Consider the following 11,375-nt stretch of genomic DNA (forward strand, 5'->3'; position numbering starts at 1 on the left):
ATGATGACTAATTAGTCCCTGTACACAAACTTTGACCTCTCTTAGTGACCTTGACTTTGTTAGCAGGGACTTGGATTATGTGCACAATAAGCCTCACAATGGTGAACATTTGTGCCAGTTACATTAAAATCCCCGATGAATGTAGAATTTCGTCTCGGAATAAGCAATTTTCAATTACCTCTAAGTGTGACCTTAACCTTTAACCTAGAGACCTGGTTCATGCAGGTGACACTGCTTCTCATAGTGGTGAATATTTCTATGAAGTTTCATTAGAATCTCACCAAGCATGGAGGAGATATGCTCTAAACAAAATTTCTATATTTATCATCTTAAGTGACCTTGCATATATTAACCTAAATTACATATTTCTCACCAGTAGTTATGATAATGACCATTTGTGTTTCAATCCCTCAATAAATAATTACTAAATGGTTCAAATACACATTTTCATCTGAACTTTGACCTTGACCGCAGGGACCTAAATTTTGCGTGACACTCTGCCTCATTTTTATTGAAATCATCCTATGCATGTAGAAGTTTTGCTCCAAACAAGTGTTTTTAATTGACCTCCAAGTGTGACCTTGACCTATGACCTAATTCATGCTGCCTATGACACTGCTTCTCATAGTGGTGAACATTTGTATAGTTTCATTAGAATCCCTCCATATGCGTGGACAAATCTCTATATTTTATCATCTTTAGTAACCTTGACTATCATCTTTTGTTCACACTGTAGTCATGATAATTAAATAACCATTTGTGTTTCAATTCCTCAATAAATACACATTTTCATATTTTAATATGAACTTAGACCCCTATATGTGACCATGACCTTAGCCGCATGGACCTAAATTTTGCATGTGATAGTCTGACTCACAATGGTGAACATTTCTGCAAAGTTATATTGAAAATACAAGTTTTGCTCCAGACAAGCATTTTTCAATGACCTCTAAATGTGACCTTGACCTTTGACCTGATTCATGTGCGTGACACAGCTTCTCATAGTGTTGAATATTTCTATGAAGTTTCATTAAAATTCCTACATGCTGTAGGAGAGATATGCTCCAGACAAAAAGTGGACGCCACCCGCCCACAAGCCTGTGGGCAACAATAATACAACCCTTTCCAAACAGGTGTTAAAAAAATTTTAAAGAAATAAACTCAATTACTTGTAATAAAATTGAAAAATATTATAAAGAAATAAACTCATAAATTATAAATAACTCAAGACTGCAATTTTCAAGCCCCTCATGAGTTGAAAGCATTCACATGCTTTTCATGTTTAGGTCGTTTTGCTAATAAAAATAATTATTCTGTGAAAATTGAGTGAATGAATGATCTTAAAATTTTGCATACAAGTTGTTGGTAAAGACTTAATGTTCAAAAATAATTTTTCTAGTCCCCATCATGTCAAAAATACTTGGTCTCCCTTTAAATCTATGAAGCACATGAGATTAATCAATCATGAATGGCAGGAAAAATTATGTAAATCCTATAGTAACAAGAACTTGTTTGTTAAACACAAATGCCCCCGGCTCCGATTCTTGTCAGTAGAAATATTTCAAAAAATGTTTACCCATTCACTCAGTTATGGGCAGAAACATTGCCAAAAAATTGTAAACACAAGTTATATAGCTTGACAGAGTCATGGCATTGTGTAATTGTGAAATATGTAAGTTGCCAAGTCATTGCTATGACTTGTGAAGTGATAAATATTCAACTTTATATCAAATATATATATATGTAAGAAATCTATACTTGGCACCCTTGACCTTGACCCACTGACACCTATAGAATATCATGCAAGTTATCCTCCTACCAAATATGAAATACTCCTGTCAATAAATAAAGGCTGTATGGGCAAAAATGTTGAAATCTATTTGAGCATTGATGACCTTGACCAAACTAACCCCTAACTCCACCCAAAGGAAGAATACCATGCAAGTTATCTTCCAACCAAATATGAAATAAATCTGTCAATAAATAAAAGCTGTATGGGCAAAAGTGTAAAGATCTTTTTTAGCACTTGTGACCTTGACCCAACTGACCCCTAACTTCATCCAAAGTAAGAATAACATGTAAGTTATCTTTCCTACCAAATATGAAATATATCTGTCAATAAATAAAGGTTGTATGGGCAAAAGTGTAAAAATCTATTTTTAGCACTAGTGACCTGGACACACTGATCCCTAACTTAATCAAAAGGAAGAATACCATGCAAGTTATCTTCCTATCAAATATGAAATACACCTGTCAATAAATAAAGCCTGTATGGGCAAAAGTGTAACAATCTATTTTTAGCAAAAGTGACCTTGACCCACTGATCCCTACCCCAATCAAAAGGATGAATACCATGCAAGTTATCTTCCTACCAAAAATGAACTATATATGTCAATAAATAAAAGCTGTATGAGCAAAAGTGTAAAGTGTTTTAGCACTGGTGACCTTGACCCAACTGACCACTAACTCCATCAAATTTTATGTTCCTATCAATTATATATGACATCTGTCTATAGAATACACCTGTTAATACACCTGTAAAAATCTATTTTTAACATTGGTGACCTTGACATTGGTGACATTGACCTTGACCTAAATGACCCCTTACTATACCCAAAGAAGGAGGACCTCCCTTGGCATGTTTGTATTAAACATGAAAGACATCAACCAACAAGAGGGCCATGATGGCCCTGAGGTCGCTCACCTGTATATAGGCCCCCCGGACGGAGGGGCCAGTTTAAACCCCACGGCTTTTTTTTTTTAACAAACTTGGAAGACACCCATTAGAAGATGTTTCATGATGTTAAGTTTTTACTACACACATATTATGAAAAACAATGATCTCGCCCCCTTTCCTCCCCCCCCCCCCCCCAGGGCCAATTTTAACCCAAGGGCTTTTATTTGAACAAACTTTGTTAACGCCCATAAAAAGATGTTTCATGCTAAACATCTAAGCTCTAGCTCTTTGGGTTTTTTTAAAATGAGATTTTTTAAGTTTTTACTGTACACATATAGTTAAAAACATTGACACACCTGGGGCAGGGCCAGTTTTGATCCCAGGGCTTTTATTTGAACAATCTTTGTAGACACTTACTAGAAGATGTTTCATGCTTAATATCTAAACTCTAGCTATTCGGTTTTTTTCGAAGAAGATTTTTAAGTTTTTGCTATACACATATAAGGAAAACCAATGTTCCCCTGGGGCGGGGCCAATTTTGACCCAAGGGCTCTTATTTGAACAAACTTGGACATCCATTAGAACTTGTTTCATGCTAAATATCTTAGCTCTAGCTCTTTGGGTTCTTTAAAAGAAGATTTTTAAGTTTTTACTATATTCATATAGGGAAAATCAGGAGCGTAGCCAGCTTTTTTCAACTTTTAGGCACATAAAAGGGGGTCTGGGGGCTTAGCCCCCCGGGTGCCAAAATAAGTTCAAATTAAGTAGAGCAAAAAGCACGTTCCAAAGTATGTTTAAGGAAAATTATCAAAACAATAATTTTAAACTATGAATTTGATTAGATGCATACTTTATTGAGGATGGTAAATCATGCGCACACACTTGATTTGACTTTCCAGCTTGAACCCACTACCAACTCCACTCTCGCCTGCTTTATTGTATTTTTTGGGATTTTTAAAAATGTTAATTTCTTGACCAACTTAAAGGCCCGTGCCTACATGGCCTAATAGTAGCTACGCCACTGAAAATCATCAACCCCTTGGGGCGGTGCAATTTTGACCCCAGGGCTTTTATTTGAACAAACTTGGTAGTCACCCATTAGAACATGTTTCATGCTCAATATCTTAGCTCAAGCTCTTTGATTTCTTTAAAAGAAGATTTTTTAAGTTTTTACTATATGCATATAGGGAAAATCAATGACCCCCTGGGGCGGGGCCAATTTTGACCCCAGGGCTTTTATTTGAACAAACTTGGTAGACACTCACTAGAAGATGTTTCATGCCAAATATCTAAGCTCTAGCTCTTTGGGTTTTTTAAAAGAAGATATTTTAAGTTTTTTCTTTTGGTTGCCATGGCAACCAGAGTTCAGCATGGAATTAAATTCTTTGAACAATTTTTAAAGGTGACCACCAAAGGAACATTCCTGTGAAGTTTGGATGAAATTGGCTTAGTGGTTTATGAGGAAATGTCATTTAAAGCAAAAGTTTACGGCAGACGGACAGATGACGGACGCCAGACGAAAAGCGATCACAAAAGCTCACCCTGTCACTTTGTGACAGGTGAGCTAAAAAATAAAGGCTGTATGAGCAAAAATGTTTAAATTTATTTTCTTAACCAGTGACCTTGACTTTGACCCTAGAGACCACTTACTCCACAAAAAATTAGAGGACCATAAAAGGTATCCACCTACCAAATATGCAAGATATCATTAAATAAATTAAGCAATTAAGAGAAATTTACGATAAATTCAACTTGCCGGAATAGGTTAACCAGACAAGGCCCTATTTTCAAAGTGAAAAAAGGGAAATAACTGGGAAATATGGATGACACAGTTATATAACTTGGCAATAGCATGTACTTTGTATTGATAAGTAAGTGTGGAAATTATGAAGCCATTAGTATACATAGAACTCAAGATATTTCCAACTTGCCGTTTTAGGTTAACCATTTTTCTAAGTGCTCAAAAGGGCAATAACTTGGTAAATATGGAAGCAATAGTTATGTAACTTGACCAGATCATGTACTTTGTACTGATTAGTGTGTAAACTAAGAAGCCATTGGTACAGGTAGAACTTAAAAAAATCCAACTTTCTGTTCTAGGTTAACCTCGTACGGATAGACGGACGTTCCAACATTTTGGGTTTAGGGGCTATTTTCTTTGTTATCTTAAGGGCTACTAGCCCCTAAACCCTTTGATCACGGAATGAACCTATTGTTCTCTTTTGTTCTTTTTACTGTTATATAGCCCCTAAACCCAAAATGATTGCTCGGACAGACGGATGGACGGACGGACGGTTCAAAAATTTTATGCCTGGGACATAAAAATAACAAAAGACAAGATTTTTACAAATATTTATTCATCAAGTCTGTTTTCAACAAAACCTTTCAAAAATCTTATAAATGTTGTTCTTTTAACTTTCACACATTCAAATCCTAATTTTAAGCTTTTTGAAATATAAAATAAAACTCAAAAGATAAATTCATGTCAATGCCAAAATATAACATGAGGTAATATTTATCATAGAATATCAGTCTTGAAAAGTCTTTATGTACCGGTTTAATTTTGAGTTGAGAAAAATAAAATAAACAACCAAAAGCACTCATAATGGACCAATGCTCTTCACTATCTATTCCTCCAACAGTTTTGGTTTAGCTTCAGGCATTTTCTGTTTTTGTAAGTCAGTTCGTGTTGGGGAAATGTATATCTGAAATAAATTTTAAAGAAAGAAAATAAACGAAAATGTTATACAAAATACACCAATTCATCATATAAAAGCTTCCAAAACCATATAAAATTTTGACTACTCTGATTGTCAAAGGAAACATGTAGCATAATATTCAACAATCCGAACATCATCATAACATAAGGCACTGCCAGCTCAGCTTTTTCTTACTTTCTTAGTTCAAATACATTGAAGAAAGAATATTGCAGTAAAGAACACTGCTAGAAAATATAACGGTCTTGAACAAATCATTATATGAATTTCATATTTGACCTTAAATTTTTGCAGATAGTATTTAATATTATTGATGACAACACATTACGATAGAATTATATTTGGATGTAATTGGTAGGTGATAGATACATGGTCTATTATTATAATACCGCACGTTTGTAACGTCACTTTTCATTGGATAATCGTGACGTTTATATAGTTTTATATACACGGCTGCTGTCGATTCATGAAGAAATCTTACGTTTTTTCTATAAAAATGATGCTTGCTGTATTATAAATTCGTTATAAAGATTGTTGACAGGTTATATGGCCGTATATAAACGGCTGTTTGTAATATAACCCTCGCCTGACGGCTCGGGTTATATTTACAAATAGCCGTTTACATAGGACCATATAACCTGTCAACGATCTTTATAACTAATAATATACATGTAACATAGAGCCGTCATTTATTCATTACAAAGCATATTGACGATATATCAATATCTGATGACAAATATCAGCAATATATCGATATATACACCTAATTTCTTGTATATAATTCGCCTTCATACCTGATAAATAATTTGAGTAAAATATATGTTCTGTTCATACAAATATGTTATATCCTGTTTAATAAATGTTCTTTGCAAGATTTTTTTCTTAACCACTTTTTGTCATCACTGCTATGAAATGTGTCAATTATGTAACAATAGCTTAGTGTTAGACATGGCCACCTGCTTTTTTATTTGTTTTGGGTGAATTTTCATCATTCATAGACATTAAAATAATTAATCAAAATTATCGATTATTTAAATGTGTATCGATTATTGATCGGCAGAAAAATATATTGTCTCTATCGATGACAGCTCTAATGTAACATACCAGTATAAACAATGTAGCAAACATTAAATTATTTCCAAACAAAACATTTCTTTTCATCATATGAATGTTTATACTAAATTATTTAGTACTGCATCAACATTTTTTTTTTTACAAGAAATAGTTTAATTATCTATAATAATATTTAAAGCTACATGCCTCTGGGTGATAAAAAAATATTTCAATAAAATCAAACTTAACAATTTACATACATGTATATATTTATAAGGAAAAGTAAAAGATTCAAGATTCTAGTAATAATATACAAGTTTTGTGTTTCAGTATTTATAACTTTATTTCAACTGTGTTACTAACACAGTAAGGGCTACTTTTGCATAATTTGACCATTCTGGTAATTTATGAGGGTTGCAAGTGTCACTGATAACGTGTAAATTGCTTCCTTTTGTTTACTTAACAATATCATACTTTTAAATACATTTTTAAAATTTTGTATGTAGTTATATTGAATTCAAACTATTAGTCTTCAAGTTATGGTCCGGACAAAAAAATCAATGGAAAAGTAACAAAGGGCAATAACTCTGTAATTACTTTAGATAGAGTTATGGTTCTTGTGCATTGCACTTCCCCTTATTGTGTTTGACAATTGTATGAAGTTGTTTTGAATTCCAACCAGTTGTTTTCAAGTTATGCCCCAGGACAAGGAAAAGTAACAAAGGGCAATAACTCTGTAATTAGTCAAGATAGAGTTATGGTTCTTGTGCACTGCACTTCCTCTCAATGTGCTTGACCATTGTATGTAGTTATATTGAATTCAAACTATTAGTCTTCAAGTTATGGTCCGGACAAAAAAAAGCAATGGAAAAGCAACAAAGGGCAATAACTCTGTAATTAGTCAAGATAGAGTTATGGTTCTTGTGCACTGCACTTCCCCTAATAATTGTGTTTGACAATTGTATGAAGTTGTTTTGAATTCCAACCAGTAGTTTTCAAGGTATGCCCTGGACAAGAAAAAGAAACAAAGGGCAATAACTCTGTAATTAGTCAAGATAGAGTTATGGTTCTTGTGCACTGCACTTCCTCTCAATGTGCTTGACCATTGTATGTAGTTATATTGAATTCAAACTATTAGTCTTCAAGTTATGGTCCGGACAAAAAAAAGCAATGGAAAAGCAACAAAGGGCAATAACTCTGTAATTACTTTAGATAGAGTTATGTTTCTTGTGCAATGCACTTCCCCTTATTGTGTTTGACAATTGTATGAAGTTGTTTTGAATTCCAACCAGTAGTTTTCAAGTTATGCCCCGGACAAGGAAAAGTAACAAAGGGCAATAACTCTGTAATTAGTCAAGATAGAGTAATGGTTCTTGTGCACTGCACTTCCTCTCAATGTGCTTGACCATTGTATGTAGTTATATTGAATTCAAACTATTAGTCTTCAAGTTATGGTCCGGACAAAAAAAAGCAATGGAAAAGCAACAAAGGGCAATAACTCTGTAATTACTTTAGATAGAGTTATGGTTCTTTTGCACTGCACTTCCCCTTATTGTGTTTGACAATTGTATGAAGTTGTTTTGAATTCCAACCAGTAGTTTTCAAGTTATGCCCCGGACAAGGAAAAGTAACAAAGGGCAATTACTCTGTAATTAGTCAAGATAGAGTTATGGTTCTTGTGCACTGCACTTCCTCTCAATGTGCTTGACCATTGTATGTAGTTATATTGAATTCCAACCATTAGTCTTCAAGTTATGCTCCAGACAAGGAAAATGCAATGGACGTCTGGACCAACCGACCACCGGGTGACTCCTATATACCCCCCAAACTTCGTTTTTGGGGGTATAAATACTGATATAAAATGTGTCCACTGTAGACCAATCCAATTTAAAACAAACTTTTTCGCTGCTGTATATATAAAACATACTCACTGGAGCTTTTTCACTGGGCGAAATATCTGCTTGGGAATACTGGGATAAACTGAAAAGTAAACATAACACAGTGAATTCACTTCATTTTGTGGTCATAAAATTTCTTGGTTTTCTCACAAAAGACATTTTTATGATTGTAATGGTTATTTGCATTTTTAGACTTATAACCATACCATATTGATAAGCCCTCTCTGTAACCACTCACACTCGACTTTTCTTGGTACTCGACAATAAGAAAAGGGACAAAACTCTGTAAAAAGGTATATCAGACTTATGGGATACCATCTTGTATGCAAAAACTTAAATAACCAATGTGTGCTGCCAACTCAGGGTTGAGTACAACATCTCTCCCTTTTCTTGGAATAGTTGAGCTAAAAAGCCATTTCCTACCTACAACAAATAGTAGAAAGAACATTAAATGAGCTGCACCATGACAAAACCAACTTAGTGCGTTTGGAACCAGCATGAATCCAGACCAGCCTGCACATCCACGCAGTCTGATCAGGATCCATGCTGTTCACTTACACATCCTATAACAAGTAGAGAAACTGATAGCAAACAGCATGGATCCTGATCAGACTGTGTGGATATGCAGGCTGGTCTGGATCCATGCTGGTCGCAAACCCACCATGTTGGTTTTGTCATGGCGAGGCTCATTTTCAAATCTCTTTAAATTTACTACCAACCCTTACCAAGGATTGAAAGTAAAATTTCACAATAAAAAAGTCATGGGTTGTTCAATATTGCTAAAAATAAATACATATTTATACACACCTTGTGTCCTTGTAAGACGCCATCGTCAACAGATATAGAGCACAAACAACACCGCCACCAATGGTGAAAAAGTGCACCGGCAACACCTGTAAATAAACATTGATCAATAAGCAATTGCAAATAAAAATAGCAGCTGCTGGTAGGACAGTAGCTCCCATTGACTCTTCTCAGTGCAGCTTAATAGTAAAACAATGGTCTGAATAATATATAGGGATTAGAATATTTATTAGAAGATCACATTCAATTTTAAGTCTCGAAAATTGAAATGATATTCTGATACCAAAGACAAGAGAAATTTTAAGAGTATACCATTTAATTCTGTGAATAATGAATTAATTCCTGGTAAGAATACTGTTATTCAAAATCAAGGAGTAAATGACTCCCAAATCTCCATTAACGGAAGCCCTGAGCTAACATGGTGGAAAATGTGAATAGTAAAAAAAAAAATAAACAACATTTTAATTGGTTTTAATTGGATCTTTTGAAACATTGTTTTAGATAGTTTTAAAGAACATCATTAATTTAACAGAAGAAGAATCTCATGAATTCACATATTTTCTGATAAACATTAAGTACTGTGATATCATAGCTTGCAATATGCATGTAGGCTTATATTCATATACTATTGCAGGCCACTGCCTTAATATAATATCAGTTTAACAATCTGGATCTGGATGGTACTTTGCAGGGCCTTTCAGCATATAAGCAAAGGGAGAGAGGACTTGGTCCAAATGGAATACAACTTTTTATCTAACTTGCGCAACACTATCATGAAATTTATTCCAATCAAAAATTTTTGTGGGGAAAAATGATTGGTTATAACATGAAGTTTAACATTGCTCAGTTTAAACTGAAAGCATTTAAAGTGATTTATTATCTGGTTTTCAAGAATGTTTTCTTGCACAATTCTCAAAAAAAAAATGCTTTCACACTGCCAGACTTCCCAAAATACGTCAGTCCGACGGACATGTCCGATAAATTTTGATTAGGTACGAGGATTTTTTATGACTGTCCGGCTTTTATCCAAGTCACATGTATACCAAATGGCATCGCTAAAGGTGCCAAACCTGGCAAAAAACGAAAATCTATGTTAGAGGAGTGCGCAGAACAGCAGTAAAAGGATGAAAAGAATAGACCTAAGAGAAAATTTAATGAAAAATGGAAGCAGGACCGTGAATCTTTGGTGTACGACAAGGAGTATGTGAAAATGAGCTGTACGGACTGTGCCGATTTTCACGGCGAAAAAATTAAAACCGACAAGTGTATTAGAAATACAAACACAAGGTTTCCTTTGATTTTGATTAATTTCATTCCGTCTGACAGATTTCATTTCGGTCCGACAGATTTTCATGGTTTGTCAGACAGAATGTTTTTTTAACTTTCGGGAAGTCTGCTCCTCGATAATTGTACTTGGACAGGCGTCCAGTAGTCAAGGCCTCCGACCACCTTATAAATCATTGTCAGTCTGTTGGCTTTACTTTGGTCCTGGAGTGAAAGTACTTTCAGGTCTCTAAGCATTTGTGTGACCCACCCTGGGGACCTGGTGGTGTAGTTGCCTGTGATAATCCTAGCGGACTGTTTCTGGACCTTCTCAAGCTTTTAAATGTCTCTCTGGAGGTATGGGTCTCAGAAGATCAAACTGTACCCCAAGGTAGAGCGTACCACCAGGAATGCTGTTTTGCTACAAGATTCAGGCATAGGAACTTAAATTCTATCAATATTAATGATAATATCCCAGCGTTTTTTTTCTCTACTTTGGGAATGGTGCCGGTACCAGACTGATTGGGAAAAAATGCGTTATTTTGACTAAAATCGGGAATTTTTTTAATGCATTTTTTCAGCTACAAATGAGATTAGACATCATGAATAAAGATAGCTAACAGCTTCTTCTGTCTAGATAGAACTATTGAGTGGTGATTTATATGAATATGTTGGATTTAAATGATTTTAGAAAAATCACTTTGCCTTGTGGGCATTTTGAACAGTCATTTTGGGAATTTAACATGTTTAACATTGGAAATTGGGAATTTTAATGTCTATTTTATATTGGGAATGGTACCGTTTTAGGGTAGTAGTTATAAAAAGAAAAAAAACACTGTATCCAAAATATAAACAAAATCCAGAGACGTCACGAAATGGAGTCGGCGACAAACTCAGATCGCAGGAAATAATCAGAAAATGTTGAATTACTCCTACATAGCTTACGATTGAAAAAAGTTATCG

General features: G+C 34.6%; 1 protein-coding gene across 1 annotated transcript; it reads right to left on the reverse strand.

The window, feature by feature from the left end:
• Positions 1 to 5,017: 5,017 nt before the first annotated feature.
• Positions 5,018 to 9,238, reverse strand: LOC132720292 (uncharacterized; the record flags this gene model as incomplete). The annotated part of the gene is given in 3 exon segments (XM_060704407.1): positions 5,018 to 5,382; positions 8,379 to 8,427; positions 9,153 to 9,238. Coding segments are annotated over 3 exon segments (213 nt in total), but the record flags the coding sequence as incomplete, so codon positions are not given.
• Between the last annotated feature and the right edge of the window lie 2,137 nt (positions 9,239 to 11,375).

This window comes from Ruditapes philippinarum, unplaced genomic scaffold, assembly GCF_026571515.1.
Source record: "Ruditapes philippinarum isolate M1 unplaced genomic scaffold, ASM2657151v2 ctg17911_1_1_1_1, whole genome shotgun sequence".
Lineage (NCBI taxonomy): Eukaryota > Metazoa > Mollusca > Bivalvia > Venerida > Veneridae > Ruditapes > Ruditapes philippinarum.